General features: G+C 43.1%; 1 protein-coding gene across 1 annotated transcript; it reads left to right on the forward strand.

Annotated features, from left to right (window-relative positions):
* The first annotated feature begins 1,480 nt into the window (after positions 1 to 1,480).
* On the forward strand, positions 1,481 to 2,387 carry LOC133906214 (ribulose bisphosphate carboxylase small subunit, chloroplastic 2-like). Its single transcript, XM_062348037.1, has 2 exons — positions 1,481 to 1,695; positions 1,804 to 2,387. The coding sequence occupies exons 1-2, from the start codon at positions 1,549 to 1,551 to the stop codon at positions 2,182 to 2,184; spliced, it is 528 nt and encodes a 175-aa protein (XP_062204021.1). The 5' UTR covers positions 1,481 to 1,548; the 3' UTR covers positions 2,185 to 2,387.
* The last annotated feature ends 14,412 nt before the right edge of the window (positions 2,388 to 16,799 follow it).

The raw sequence follows: 16,799 nt of genomic DNA on the forward strand, positions 1-16,799 counted from the left end.
GTACAACACTTTCAGTGATGATAGAAAGGCAAGAGTAAAGGCCAAAGGTACAATAAAGGTAAGTGAGAGTTTTACTCTTAAAGATGTGGCTCTGGTGGAGCATCTAGGGTACAATTTGCTCTTTGTATCTCAGCCGTTGGATGAGAGCTTGGAAGTGCAATTCAAGTGTGATGCTTCACGAGTTCTTGATTCCTCAGGTATTTTAGTTTGTCGGATTTCTCAAGTTGGAAGAGTTTTTGGAGCTGACTTTTCTAAGTTTTTTTGGTTCTTCTTGGTGTTTGATTGCACAACCTTCTTTTGAGCTCTGGATGAGGCATAGGAGGCTAGGGCACACGAGTTTCGATTTGCTCACACGATTCAGTGGCCTTGCTTTGATCTGAGGATTGTCCAAGCTCAAGTTTGAGAAAAATCTTATTTGTGCTCCTTGTCGATATGGCAAGATGGTTACCACATCTGACCTACCAGTTAATCTGGTGATGACTGAATGACCAGGAGAACTTCTTCATATAGATACTGTTGGTCCATCCCGAGTCAGTTTGGCGGGTGAGAAGTGGTATGTACTTGTTATTGTTGATGACTACTGTCGCTATTCTTGAGTGTTTTATCTTGCAAGCAAGTATTAGGTCTATTCACACTTTTAGAGTTTAGCATTGAGATTGTTCAAGAAACTCCTTGTTGTATTCAGAGCAATCTGTAGTAATAATGGCACCGAGTTCAAAAACTCTCTTTTTGATGCTTTATACCTTGAACATGGAATTAAGTATTCTATGTGTTGCATCCCTATCACGGATGCAACTAGGCGCCAAATCTTCTCTCTGAGGAAATTTGGAGTCCACATACTGATGTAGAAACAAGCGATCTGCAGAACTTCACACGCTGTATGAGTAAGCTCAACAGAAAGAACAAACAGCACACATCACCAGTAATGGTGTGGTGATACTCGCACTAGGCTCTGGCCGCCAATAAATGCCAATCTTCTTTGTTACGACCCTCTGACCTCTGTGCATGACAAATTTTCTCTGGTGGAAGAAGATAGTAAGTCTACTTGTTCCTGGAGATGAAGATAAATGGCAAAATCCTTGTGTCTATTATGGTATTCATATCCTACTCCAAGGAGTCCCGCGATAACTGATTAGATGGAACTTCATTCATCAATGTAGATCTGCAGACGCAGTGGTGAACGTAGATCTGAGCAAAATAGAAAACCATATCTACTGACATAAGTTCCTTGATGGAAACACAAGAAAAAAAATAAGACTGAAGCCGGTAACTTTTGTACCGGATCTGCACTGATCATGCCATATCCTTTCCTCGCCTCACGCCGGTCTGTGGCTTGCTGGTCACAAGCAGGTGACTGTCGCCGCATCAGCCACACATGATTGGGCTGACAAACAGAAGCCACTCCTTCCACATCCTGCCACCAACGAAGTATTGCCATCCAATGCCCCCTTTGTTTGCTTATATGAACCGCTTTCTCAAGCCGGTGGCAGTACCACAGCTAGCTATCTCATCACCATATCGACTACGCAGTCCATTGGCTAGGAAGCAATGGCTCCCTGCGTGATGGCTTCGTCGGCCACCTCGGTTGCTCCCTTCCAAGGGCTCAAGTCCACAGCTGGACTCCCAGCGAGCCGCCGCTCCAGCAGCTCCGGCTTTGGCAACGTCAGCAACGGTGGAAGGATCAAGTGCATGCAGGTAAGCAAACAACAACATATTCGCCAACTTTTTAGTTGCTCGTATTTGAGCTGAATGTATGGGGTAACTGAGCAACAACTGATGGTTGTCTTTGCATTCGCTGTTCAGGTGTGGCCGATTGAGGGCATCAAGAAGTTCGAGACCCTGTCCTACCTGCCGCCGCTCACCACGGAGGACCTCCTGAAGCAGATCGAGTACCTCATCCGGTCGAAGTGGATCCCCTGTCTCGAATTTAGCAAGGTCGGGTTCGTTTACCGTGAGAATGCTAGATCCCCAGGGTACTACGACGGCCGCTATTGGACCATGTGGAAGCTGCCCATGTTTGGCTGCACCGACGCCACCCAGGTGCTCAAAGAGCTCGAGGAGGCCAAGAAGGCCTACCCCGACGCATTCGTCCGCATCATCGGCTTCGACAACGTCAGGCAGGTGCAATGTATCAGTTTCATCGCCTACAAGCCACCAGGTTGTGAGGAGTCTGGCGGCGCCTAAGCACAGCTAGGCTCACTCCTGCATCAGCGACCATGAAGTGTAACTTTGACGTTTGCTTTGGGTCACCATGATCTCCATTTCCTTTTCTTTTTTTTGATGTTCAATGGTCTGCTCGTGTATGCGATCTCTCTCTCTGGCCCAAGATTTACTGTGAGGTATACTGCTACTACATGGATACTAATAAGCATATCTGCCTGACTGCCTGCGATGTCGACTAAACTTTGTTACCATAGCACATCTGGGTCTTTACGTAATCTCATTTCAGGATATATTACTTACTAAATAGGCAATGAGATGGAATGAATGATTGACAAAGCCAAATTAAAAAAATTAATTCATCCGAATAAAACACCTAAATTAAGCAAGCGATAAGGTATTACTATCAGTTCACAAAGTCCAACTGCCGATGAGTTGTTACGTTTCTTGAGTGACTTGTTACCAAAGGGGAACATGTTGCCTGAAACCACGTACTAGGTCATACATGTTGCATCTCCGTTGGGTTTGGAAATAGAGAAAATACATGCATGTCCAAGTGATTGCATACTATATTGCAAAGATTTTGCATAATTAGATGCATGTCCGGTGTGCGTAGCATCACGGTACAAGCGGCACAACAATGATAATGATGTGCGGGTGAACCATAAGAAGAAAAGACCCCTTGCTAAGCTGGTGTGGTATTTTCATATAATCAATCCCCTGTTTGACGTGATTATTTGTGAGCAAAAGACATGCCTAGTTGATGTGATGTTATGCCGAAGAGTGCAAGAAAGACGAAATGCTCAGACACCTCGTTGATGGCATGCAGTGGAGGAATATTAATAGAAAATACAAGAAGACATTCGCACATGATGTGAGGAATATACGGTTCGGGTTGAGTACAGATGGGATGAATCATTTAGGCAATATGAGTAGTAGTCATAGCACTTCACCCGTGACTCTCAATATCTACAACCATCCACCTTATATGTGTATGAAGCGGAAGTACCTTATGATGCCATTGCTGATAGAAGGGACAAGTCAACCTAGAAACTATATCAATGTGTACCTACAACCTTTGGTTGAAGATCTCATAATGTGGGACAATGGTGTACGGGTATGCGATGAGTACAAATGTGAGATCTTCACCCTACGCGCAATGTTGTTCATAACAATCCAAGATTAGCTTTCTCTTGGTAACCTATCAGGATAGTCGGTTAAAGGATACAATGGATGTGTCCAGTGGTTGGAAGATGCAATAGTCCAGTGTAAGGAACCATCTAGATAATATTCTAACTAATCACCAGGAGGATCATTATTCATAATCACAACCTTGATGATTAATCAGAATATCATCTCGGTAGTCCCAGCACGTGTTTTATGCCTAAGATAGGAACACTTACCTTTCCAACATATACATCACAACAAAGCTTAAGAAAGAGAGAATAATTAACATTATATTACAGTTCTTAAGCATGCAACAAGTTATTACAATTTACAGCAAAAAGAGAGCTAGGAGGAGACTAAAACATGCTCAACTCCTAACCAGTAAAAGAAACTAATCAGCGGAAGACTAAAAGCTATACAACAAAAGGAGATGGAACCATATACCCTTAGGCTCCATCAGAAAAGCACGCCAACTGAGTAGGATGCACTACTTATGCCCGCCACCATCCTCGGTAGACGTGAAGTAGCCAAACACCACCTCTTCCTCACCCGCAAAACCTGTAAAGCAGCTGAGTACGAAGGTACTCGCAAGACTTAATCCATATAGGGTATATATAAATAACCTGACTCCAAGGATCATACACTGAACTATTAGAAAGGAAACGACCACAAGGTTAAGTACATTTAATAAGCTTAAGCAACCTAGACATATGTGTGAGCACCTATACTTAACCAACATAAACTAAAATACAACAACTGGTACATGAGTGTAAAAGGAACAAAAGTAATACATCAGAGCCAACATCAAAATTTTCCAAAAATCACCCAAACCACCATTTACCCACAACGAAACTCTATGGTGGTGCGCATGGACAGAAAGCATGCTCATGACTGAGAGCATGACATTTCGAAATATTTTTACACCCTGCAGGGAGATACTCCTTTACCCACATGACACGAGGACCATTCGGCTTGTGCCACCGCTAAAGTGCACACAAGGGGTACTCATGACAACCTTTCCCAATAAGCCCCAACCATTTGATACATGCATCGCTTGGCGCAGAGGTATCCAGAACAACTTCCGGAGCAGACTAAATACCTCTACAAGCCCGTCCGCTCACATCGTCGATGTTCAAGCCCAAATGATGACAGCTACAGAGGTATTCAGCTTACCTTACCATTAGATTAGCATGTGGTGAGTACGGTAAGTGATTAAGCCAACAATGACTAATGGTTGGTGCTAAACCGATGCAAAGCGGTCTATGGTATTAGGGCTCCCTCCCCGAACTACCCCGGGAACCTCCTCCTAGGCAGATGATACCACTAACACTACCCACATCTCGTCTCATCCTCACCACTCATCTAACCACCATCAATATTTGTAGTATGATCCATAAGTAAACCTATAGCTCGCGAGTGATTGAACAGTCCACCACTCGACTTCTACCGGTGACCTATACATTACTAAGCATCTCGTATCACTTGTATATTAATAACATTATATGAAGCCCAAGTTACAAGGATACAGATTCATCAATAAGCCAAGGTAGAGATCATGCATTAACATAGGTTCTACCCACATTGACTCGATATTGAATCACTAAACATGTGAATATACATAAAGCATAATTTATCAATTTAGACTCCACAATTAATTCAAATGGTGCAATATGCTTAGATGCTTGCCATGCTCCTCAAGTGACCGCCTAATACTCCCCGCACAAAACTCACAGAACTCGGGAAGGTTGGCGTCACCTTCAACCATGGTCGGGTCACGCGCCGGTTCTTCGCTCACTAAACAAGAACACGTGCAATGCTGAGCATGAATGAAGCGCAACAATGTATGCCACCATATGCATATGAAGAAAAGTCATGAACAGTATGCGTTATAATGCATGAACATTTTTCCCAGTTAGAACAAGTCATAAGAAGACTAGAAAAGTTAGATTCACAAATTTTGGACTTGTAAAAAATTAACAGTGAATTGATGAAGCCTTGACCTAATTAATTCATCCTAAAACATTAATTAATTATTTAATAGCTGGGGACATTTTTAGTAGGTAGAGGAGTTTATTATGAAACTAAAAAAGTGGTTTCATAATTTTTGGAGCTACAGAGAATTTATTAAAAATTTTGCAAGCCTCACATTGCCTGATGAACTGTAACTGTGGACCCTCCGTAGATTTCTGCGGAGACTCTGCATTTTTGCAGAGTATCCGCGAATTTTTGCGAAATCTCTGGAAAATTCTAAGAAGTCTCTGGACTTTCTAGAACAGCTGTTCTTCGTGGGGAAAAATGACCAATTTGATTTGCGAGCTTCTCCAATCCAAAGGGAGACATGTTTGAGATAATTTAGAGAGTCTAGAATTCACTCATCAACCTAGCAACACAATTCCTAACTCAAATGTCCCCAAATTCTTTAATTTAGTCCAAAACCTCAAGAACTCATGAACTTCACAACCCTAACTCCAAATTCGAAATCTATCCAACCGAAACACGGATTCTTGCCCTGGATGGCTAGGAGACTCACCCAAGATGTTTTGCCAAGCTTGGGGACCGTCGGTTGAAGTAAGAGAGCTTGGGGAGAGGAAGAACACCGATGCTTTTGGTGCTTCAACCATGAACACCAAAAGACATCAAAATCGGCTCAAATCCTTCGTGAAAACGAAAATGAATTGGAGGGATGGATAGCTTACGAGCTAGTGATCGCGTAGACACCACATGCGCACCTCGATTCCTTCTCTTGAGGTGGGATTTTGGAAGAGAAGGAGAGAGTGCTTGAGAGAGGGGGAGAGGGAGCACGGTGGGGAGAGAGTGAGCTGAGGGAGAGAGAGGGGACGAGGTAGGGGAGCTGCCTCTTTGGATGGTTGGGATGGTGGGGCTAGCCAGGAGGGCCACGTGGAGGATAAAGAGGTCCATTTTAACTGTGAATTTCATTCTTTTCTCTCCCAAAATTCTTTCTCTTACACAATTAACTCTAAACAAATTGCACTGGCATTCCAAAATACAATTACACAAAATTAAACATAATGCTTAAGAAGCCTGATTATGCTTAATTACGTGATTATAGATTTGGAAGTGACAAACTGCCCCCCTCCCCCCCCCCCCCTTAAGAAAAATCTCGTCCTGAGATTCAGAAATCCTTGGGAGAAGGGGATTGCGACTAACATAGACACATGAGATGTTCCAAAGTGCACATATTACAATGGTAATTACAAGTTTTCAAAAGGTTATGATACTCGGAGCGGATCTTATTCTCACGTCCCCAAGTCGCTTCATCCTCGGTGTGGTTGCTCCACTGGACTTTCACAAACTTGGTAGAATGACACCGAGTTTTGTGTTCTGCCTCATCCATAATCTGGATTGGTCGCTCACAATATCTAAGATCCGGCTGTAACTCTTGGTTTGCCACTTCATTGACTTCAGTTGGGATCCGAAGACATTTCTTTAGTTGCGACATGTGGAAGACATTGTGAACGACGGAGAGGGATGGGAGCAAGTCCAATTGATATGCTACCTCTCCACACCAGGCAACAATTTGGAATGGTCCCATGTAACGAGGCACTAGCTTCCCTCTGACTTGAAAGCAGTGAGCCCTTTTGAGTGGAGACACCTTGAGATACACAAAGTCTTCAATGGTGAATTCAAGATCTCGACGGAGAGGATCCGTATAGTTCTTCTGTCGTGATTGTGCCATGAGGAGACACTTCTAAACTGTCAGAACATGCTCTTCTGCCTCTGTGACCAAATTCACGCCTAGAGAAGCTCTTTCACCGGATTCAGACCAGTTCAGGGGCTTTCGGCATCTTTGGCCATAGTGAGTTTCAAACGGTGACATCTCAATACTTGATTGATAGCTATTGTTATATGAGAACTCAAAGAACAGTAAGCAGATTTCCCACTTCTTCCCATATGTGAGAACACAAGCTCGGAGCATGTCTTCTAGAATTTGTTTCACCCGTTCAGTCTAGCCATCGGTCTGTGGGTGGTATGCGGTACTGTGGAAGAGCTCGGTTCCCATAGCTTCATGGAGGCTCCTCCATAAATGAGAAGTGAATTGAGTGCCTCGATCCAAAATGATCTTCTTCAGAATCCCATGGAGGCAAACAATTTGAGTGAGATACAACTCCACATATTGCTTGATTGAATACGTGGTCTTGACAGGAAGGAAATGAGCAGACTTCATCAATCGATCCACAATGACCCAAATCAAGTCATAACCTTGGGAAGTCCTTGGCAATCCAGTAATGAAATCCATGCCGATCTCCTCCCACTTCCAGGAGGGAATGGGTAAAGGCTCGAGTGTACCGACTGACTTGAGGTGTTCGGCCTTGACTCTTCAGCAGACATCACACTCAGCAACATATCGAGCGATTTCTCGCTTCATGCGGGTCCACCAAAAATGTGGCTTGAGGTCTTGATACATTTTTGTGCTTCCTAGATGGATGGATAACAAAGAGTCATGAGCTTCATCCAGAATTTTCTTCTTCAATGCCTCAACTTTCGAAACCACTAGCCGGTTCCCAAACTATAGGACACCTTGATTGTCCTTAGAAAAAACACGTGGCCTTGCCTTCGTTCATTTTGTCTCTAATTCGGGCCATGCCCTTATCACCTTTCTGAGCTTGCTTGATTTCATCTAGAAGGGTGGACGTGATCTCCAGGTAAGCAAGAAAACCATCGGGAACCATTTCAAGTCCAAGCCGGCGGAATTTATCACAAAGTATGACATTTCCAGGCTCGACCACAAGGCAATTGCATCGAACCTTCCGGCTTAGGGCATCGGCGACCACATTCACCTTGCTAGGATGATAATGAACTTCTAGCTCGTAGTCTTTGATCAATTCGAGCCATCTTCACTGCCTCATGTTCAGATCCAGCTGAGTAAAGATATACTTGAGTCTTTTGTGGTCCATATAGATATAGCACAAATTCCCCAGTAGATAATGGCGCCAAATCTTCAGAGCATGCACAACCGCCGCAAACTCTAAGTCATGAGTTGGATAGTTCTTTTCATGGTGATTTAATTGTCATGAGGAATAAGCAACAACTCTTCCCACCTGCATGAGGACACATCCGAGGCTTATGCGGGAAGCATCGCAATAGACGTCGAAACCTTTGCCCACATCAGGCTGAGCGAGAATGGGAGCGGTCATGAGCAGTGTCTTTAAGGTCTGGAAAGCTGACTCACATTCACTTGACCATTCAAATACACTTCACTACTTCAATAACTTAGTCATGGGCTTAGCGATCTTAGAGAAGTTTTTGATGAACCGGCGGTAATAACCCACACGTCCAAGAAAACTCCAGATGTTAGTGACACTTCTGGGCTACACCTTGGTCAGGTCAACCGCAACTCCATTCTATGACAAGACATGACCTAGGAATGTGACCTCTTTGAGCTAGAACTCACACTTGCTAAACTTGGCATACAGTTGGTGATCTTGAAGGCGGCCAAGAACAACACGGATGTGATATGCATGCTCTTCCTCAGTCTTGGAGTATATAAGAATGTCGTCGATGAAAACCACAACAAACTTGTCAAGTTCCTCCATGAAAACAGTGTTTATCAAGTACATGAAGAAAGCCGGGGCATTCGTCAAGCCAAAGGACATGACGGTAAACTCATAAAGACCATAATGAGTCGAGAAAGCCATCTTCAGAATATCCTCTAGTCGAACCTTGATTTGATGATATCCCAATCTCAAGTCAATATTCGAGAAAACCCGAGCACCAGTCAACTGATCGAACATAATATCGATCCTGGGAAGCGGATACTTATTCTTGACAGTGACCTCATTCTTGACAAATTCGCACTAAAGGATGTGTCATTAATAACAACTGATGCTTTGGGCATGCACTGATTAACAAGAATCTTAGCTCTGGGTGTGTCTATGAGATAAGGTGTAGTGTTGGTGCTAACTTTCAGCATATGCCGCCATGTATAACTTATCGCTATGAAACATTGAGAAGCCCCAGAATAAAAAGAACAACTGCAGGAGTGATGACAGAATTAAAACCCATAAACAACGTACCCATTAGTACGTTGTCACCCTTGTGAACTGTAACACCCTGATTTTCAGAATTTACAATTTTTAAAATTTTCCAAGATTATTGACTAGCTTCACCAGTAGAGTAGGTTTAAAACCTATTTTCTTAATCAATCAATCAATATAGGTTATTATTTTGTGTGCATTGCATGCTGAGTTTTGTTAGGAGCCACGTAAATGCATTAGAGTTCTTTTTCTTTCTCTTTGGTGTTTTGAGTGGAAAAGATTTTGAAAAGTTTTTACAAAACTCAGTAGTGAATAAGTTAAGGATCTTAATGGTTGTAATTCAAAGTCCTTGAATTCATCATCTATTCAATCCTTGATCATACTTGATCATTTTCTAGTTCAATTCAAATATTATCCAAATTCTTGTTTAAAGTCAATATCTCCTTTTTCTCAAATTCTACCCAAATCCAATTCAAATTCCTTATATACTCCTATTCTTGTGCAACCTCATTTTTCGTTTCTCTTAAATTCAGTCCAAGCTCAATGCAAATTTAAACCATATTCAAATTTGTCTAAAAAAGTTTCTTTTCTAAACCCTAGATATACCTAAAATGTCTTTGGGCTCAATCTTGCTCAAATCCAAACCCTTAGCCAAGTCATCTAGAAGGCCCAACACAAAAGATCCACGAAATCTGTAAATTTTCGCGGAGTCTTGGACAGCCTCATCTTCTCATGAAGTTTCGGAGTTCAAAACGGCCTCAAATGCAAATCTTGACAACACTAAAGTTGTAGGTCTCGTTGAGATCTCCGGTATGAACCTATGGACGTACTCTTTTGGATAATGGAGCTAGGAGTTATAGCACCCGAAATCAGTGCTGCGCAGATAAGTCTGAGTTCAAACAGTTTATCTTGTGTTGCATTTTTGGAAATCAATATAGCATTTTCAGAAGTTCCAATGACTACCAAAGTTGTATATGTTTTGTAGTACTACAATTCAGAATCAAGAAACATCTAATTTGGAGTCCGGACGATAGAGATATCATCCTTGGAATAGAGAGCTATGAAAAAGGAAACCGTAACCGACTCGAACTCGAATCCGATTCGTGTTCGGTTTGGACTCCACCTCAAGCAGCCACCCCTAGCCCTATAAATGAGTTACATGCCTTCTCCTACCCTTATTCCATGCCCCCAAACCTTAGAAGTCGCTGCTACCCTGTCCGTGCGTCGGCGGAGTGCCGCCGTTCGCCAGAGCCGCCGCCGCCGCCGCCGGCCGTGATGTGCCACATCGTCTTCGCTGCGAATCCTCCTTCCTCGACCATTAAATCAAGGTGAGGACCCCTTTTTCTCCTCCCTTACTACTGTTTTAGCATCATACTAAGTCCCTAGCCAAGCCCTAGCCCCGGCCAAAGCCCGATCTATGCTGCCACGGTCGTCACCGTCGCGGACAACCGCGCTGTAGCCGATTGGCATCGATGTTCCCGGCCAACTAGTGCACCGTTTGCCATGCCCTTTCACCAGCAAATGTCCCATGATATTCCCCATGCCCTCACCAACTAGGTCGGCCAGTAGAGCAGCCAAACCACCGTAATCAAGGTTGATATACCCGCTGTCTGATTTTTCCACGTGTTCTATGCACGCACTGGATTTGCATTCGCGTTCCCCGTCAATTCGAAAGCCGTATGGATGCACCAACCGCGTCATGGTGTGTCCCATGGAGTCTTCTATGTGACCCTGAGAGTCCATCCCCGTTTGTGCAGCGACACGACCAAGACACCATTGCCAACCACAGCATGTCGCAGCCATCATCCGTCTCAACTCCTCTCAGTGGATGATCTACCCAAAACTATGCCATCGCATTGTGATCCTGAGATATATGAACTCTCTATTCAAACAGTTTCTCAAATTTCATAGCCAATCTCCTAGAACGTGAGCGTCTTTGTTCCTGCATCTGTTCGCGATCACCACCAAACCTAGAAGCAGTCATCATTGTTTTGCCACTACCTCGGATGACAGCTTCCAAAACCAACCATACCGCTGAGTTAGTCTTTCTGTGTTCTACGTCATGCTTCTCTCGTTTCATTGAAACACCACTAAAGCCCGACATGCTTCTCTCGTTTCACTAAAACACCACTAAAGCCCGACATCGATGTCTGTGGTCACATGCTCGATCGCCATCTTCGACGAAACCTGAACCACCACCACTATATAGAGTCACCAGTAGTATCCTTAACCTAGAAACACAACCTTCAACCTTTTTGATTCATCATGGGTTGTCGAGACTAGACCTTAGCATATCCCTTCTTTAATCCAAGATGGTACTTGCATAGCATGCCAAAGTCAGCGCCACATCATTCTTCTTAGCCTAGTCAGTGAAGTCTGGTCCACCCTACACTTCTTGAACCACGCATTATGACGTTGTCAAGCCTAACCCAATGATTGCACAATAAAGCCTTTCCCATAGAAAGATAGTTCCGGTAAATCAGCATTTCCTTTTCAGTCTAATCCATCTCTCGAAAGCTGTTCTCTTTTCATCTTAACTCCGATTTAGGCAATTTTTGCGTCTAAATGTTTCTAAAATCATCCCTATCTAACAATAGTGTTTTTAAAGTGTTTTAATGATGTTGGTATGTTGTTCTTAGTGTTTCCTTTGTGTTGTTTGTCAGTAGTTCTCGCGATTAGTCGATAACGTTCCAGAGTAGTTCGAAGGACTTCAAGACCAAGATTTCGACAACACTGAGCAGCACTGGAAAAAGGCAGGTGTCCTTGATCATATTGAACCTATGTTTTTAAATGTTTTGTTTTATAAAACTGCATGCAGTGTCTAGTAATATGATGGGTAGTCACCTATTTTAGGGTTTTACCTAGAAATTCCCTTATCATTCATTGAAGCCTATGGGGTTAATGGCTAGGTGTCTTATGGGTAGAATTACTTAGCCATGCTTTTGGGATGTTGGGAAGTGTTATATACATGTTCAGTGGATATATGCAATGGTGATGATGAACTTGTTTTAGCAACAAGGAACCCTAGGACTTGGGCAAAAAGTTGGTTTGATTATGGTGGTTTATGTGGTTGTCTTGTGGATACGTTCCAAGAAATTTGTTGGTTTGATAATGGTGGTGGGCTTGTGGATACGTTCCAAGCAGAGATGTTAAGTTTTGTTGGTTATTTCCCTGTTGGATAGTTGGATAGCCTTTACCCAAGTGTCACATATAAGGACCGGTTCGTGGAGCGATAACCCAAGAATTACTGTACCAACCATGAGGCCAATATGGGTAACGCTTAGCATATTGATTAGACACCTGGCTGGCATTTGTTGGAGTACCAGGTCCTAATAGATGAACAATGCTTCGTAGTGATCTCCTAGCGGCATACCACTGGCGTGTATTAAGTGTCTAGCTAACACGGTAACATGGAAATCACGACTCGTGAGGAAAGTTGGACAGCCTCTGCAGATTGTAAAACTATTATAACAGCCATGCTCACAGTTATAAGAGACTTGGATCCTCACATGATTAGTGGGTTGTGGTTATGGGTTTGGTTGTGGTTATGGTTCTGGTACATGGAGTACTAGATGGTTGTGGTTATGGGTTTGACTGTGGTTATGGTTCTGGTATAGGGAGTACTAGATGGTTGTGGTTATGGTTCTGGTACAAGGAGTACTAGACGGCTGTAGTTTTGGTTCTGGTACAGTGAGTACTAGACAGTTATGGTATGCAAGGTGGGGAGCCTTGTATGCTGTGTGTTGCACTGTATGGGTTACATTCACTTAATAATTGATTAATGCTTTTGAGTCAAAATATGTTTTCATTACTCGCATTTACGCAAATATACCATATGTTAGCCTAGTATTGATATAAGCCTGCGAATCATTATTTTTCCGACACTTGCTGAGCAAGCCATGTGCTCACACTTGCTATTTTCCCTACACCATGGGACATGTGTGCTGCTACTCAATAACTTGACTATCAAGACGAGGTTGTGACATTCTAGGCACGTGTCTCCCGGTCAGTTGCCTGCAGTATTGTTGGGCACTAGTGCTTCTATTCCGCTGCAGATATCTTGATAGAAGACTATATGTCAATTGCTGTAAGAGTTTAACATTTATTCTATAAAAGTATTACTTTTGTTACTTCACCTGTGATGTCCTTATATGTGTTGAACATCCTGGGCACACATAAGCCGCATCTGGTTTTGTCCGTTAAAACCGGGTGTGACAGAGGTGGTACTAGAGCCAGGTGACCATAGGACGCAAGCCTAAATAGAATGATCATGCCATAAGGTCATATTTTAAAAGCCTATTTTGAAAAACCCATCCCTGTGCTTTTTTGACCTCTCAGTTTCTCTCTCTAATTACCTATTTCACTCTTTTAAGAAAAATGAATTTCTAACACTCCTCCTTTCAAACTATTAGTTGTTGAACCATCCCAGTTACTCTGTTCGAGGAGGATGCACTTGAAGGTCTCTCTTGGTTCTCCTACCTTGCGTGAAGATTTATATGATAAAGATGAAGATTCATCACGACAAGGCAGATTCATCTACCACAACACTGAAGACATGAAGATCTACCTTCGCCCCTCTACTAGTTTTAGTTCTTCGAGTTATAGGAGGATTATCCCTAAGCTTCAGAAGCGTTAGAGCATTGTTAGTAGTGTGTTCTTGTGTGGTGTGGCTTGTGTGATTTGGGTTTTCTGTTTGAGTCCTGGAATGCGTCTAAATGTTTCTAAAATCATACCTATACAACCATAGTGTTTTTAAATCGTTTTGATGATATTTGGTATGTTGTTCTTAGTGTTTGCTTTGTGTTGTTTGTCGGTAGTTCCTGCGATTAGTTGATAGCGTTCCTGAATAGTTCAAGGGACTTCAAGACAAAGGTTTCGTCAACACTGAGAAGCATTGGATAAAAGGCAAGTGTCATTGATCATATTGAACCTATGTTTTAAATGTTTTGTTTTACAAACTTTAATGCAATGTCTATCAACTTGATGGGTAGTCACCAATGGTAGGGTTTACCTAGTTCTTCCATTACATTCCTTGAAGCCTAAGTGGTAGTTGATATGAGTCTTTTTGGTAGAATTGCTTAGCCATGCTTTTGGGATGTTGACAAGTGTCATATACATGTTTAGTGGATATATGCAATGGTGATGATGAACTTGTTTTAGTAACATGGAACCCTAGGACTTCGGCAAGGAGTTGCTTTGAAAATTGTGGTTCATGTGGTGTGCTTGTGGATACGTTCCAAGAAATTTGTTGGTTATTTCCCTGTTGGTTTGACAATGGTGGTTTATGTGGTGGGATTGTGGATACGTTCCAAGCACAGATGTTAGGTTTTATTGGTTATTTCCCTGTTGGATAGTCTTTGCCCAAGTAACACATATAAGGATCAATTCATGAAACGACAACCCAAGAAATACCATTCAAACATGAGGCCGATATGGGTAAGGCTTAGCATATCAATTAGATACCTGGCTACGTTGGAGTACTAGGACCTAATTGATGGACCATGCTTCGTCGTGATTCTCCTGGTGGCACACCACTGGCGTGTGTTAAGTGTTTCGCGAATACGGCAACATGGAAATCATGACTCGTGGCTAAAACTTGGACAACCTCTGCAGAGTGTAGAACTGTTATAACAGCAGTGTCCACGGTTATGGGAGACTTGGATCCTCACATAATTAGTGGGTTGTGGTTTTGGTTACAGTACAGGGAGTACTAGACGGTTATGGTATGCAAAGTGGGGAGCCTTGTATGCTGGGTGTTGGACTGTATGGGTTACGTTCACTTAATAATTGCTTAATGCTTTATGAGTCCAAATATCTTTTCATTACTCGTTAGCCTATTTTTCATATAAGCCTGATATCATTATTTTTCCCACACTTGCTGAGCACGTCATGTTCTCACACTTGCTATCTTCTCTATCCCCTGTAACATGTGTGGTGCTGCTCAGTGAGTGAAGATGTTAAAGACTATCAAGACAAGGTTGTGACGTTCTAGGCGTGTGTCTCCTGGTCGGTTGCATGTGGTGCTGTTGGGCACCATGCTTCTGTTCCGCTGCAGATATCTTCATAGAAGACAATATATGTCAATTGCTGTAAGAGTTTAACATTTATTCTATAAAACTATTGCTTTTGTTACTTCACCTGTGATGTCCTTATATGTGTTGAACATCCTAGGCACACATAAGTCGCATCTAGTTTTGTCCCTTAAAACCAGATGTGACATCAAGCAAGGAGGCAAATCGGTGATGGAGTATGTGCATGTGTTCAACCACCTTGCACTGTACGCTCAGGATGAGGTCAACACCGACGAGTGCAAGCAATACCGTATTGTGAACAGCCTCAACTCCAAGATGCAAGACCGGCTATTGGCACAAAAGTTTGCTGACTTCAATAAGCTACTGAGCATGTCCCTCACGGTGGAGTTCAAGTTGAACAATCACCAAGACGAGAAGAAGCACAAGAGGGTTCCATCGCCTTCCATGGACAGGAGTTCTCAACGTGCGCGTACAGAGAGTCAGCCTCCACTATCTCACATCTTAACCTCGACTACTCTATGGCTGATGTGGGTGGTGCGGCATCCGTCCTTCTCTGCTCTTCAAGGAAAATCTCCAAGACCTACTGGCTCTCAAGCGAGTGTGATTGGTGGCCCTGGCAGCCCGTCCTACAATTGTGGGCACGTCGGGTATTATGCACGGGATTACCCTCATCCGAAGCCAGGAGCCGCGGTGACTGCTCCAAAGCTACCACTACCTCCTCCATCTGTTCATCAAGCCTCCACGGCTTCTATGTCCCCAAGCATGGCCAAGCATGCCACACCACCGCTGATGGAGTTCATGTCACACCCGGTTTTAACGGACAAAACCAGATGCGGCTTATGTGTGCCCAGGATGTTCAACACACATAAGGACGTCACATGTGAAGTAACAAAAGCAATAATTTTATACAATAAACATTAAACTCTTACAGCAATTGACATATATTGTCTTCTATCATGATATCTACAATGGAACAGAAGCACTAGTGCCCAACAACACCGCAGGCAACTGACCGGGAGACATGTGCCTAGAATGTCACAACCTCGTCTTGATAGTCTTCAACATCTTCACTTACTGAGCAGCAGCATATATGTCACATGGTGTAGGGAAAATAGCAAGTGTGAGCACATGACGCGCTCAGTAAGTGTAGGAAAAATAATGATATGCAGGCTTATATCAAGAATAGGCTAACACATGGTATATTTCCGTAAATGCGAGTAATGAAAACATATTTGGACTCAAAAGCATTAAGCTATTATTAAGTGAATGCAACCCATACAGTGCAACACACAGCATACAAGGCTCCCCACCTTGCATACCATAATTGTCTAGTACTCCCTGTACCAGAACCAAAACCACAACCATCTAGTACTCTCTATACCAGAACCATAACCACAACCATCTAGTACTCCCTGTACCAGAACCAAACCCATAACCACAACCA

This window comes from Phragmites australis, chromosome 23 (assembly GCF_958298935.1).
Source record: "Phragmites australis chromosome 23, lpPhrAust1.1, whole genome shotgun sequence".
In the NCBI taxonomy this organism is placed as follows: domain Eukaryota; kingdom Viridiplantae; phylum Streptophyta; class Magnoliopsida; order Poales; family Poaceae; genus Phragmites; species Phragmites australis.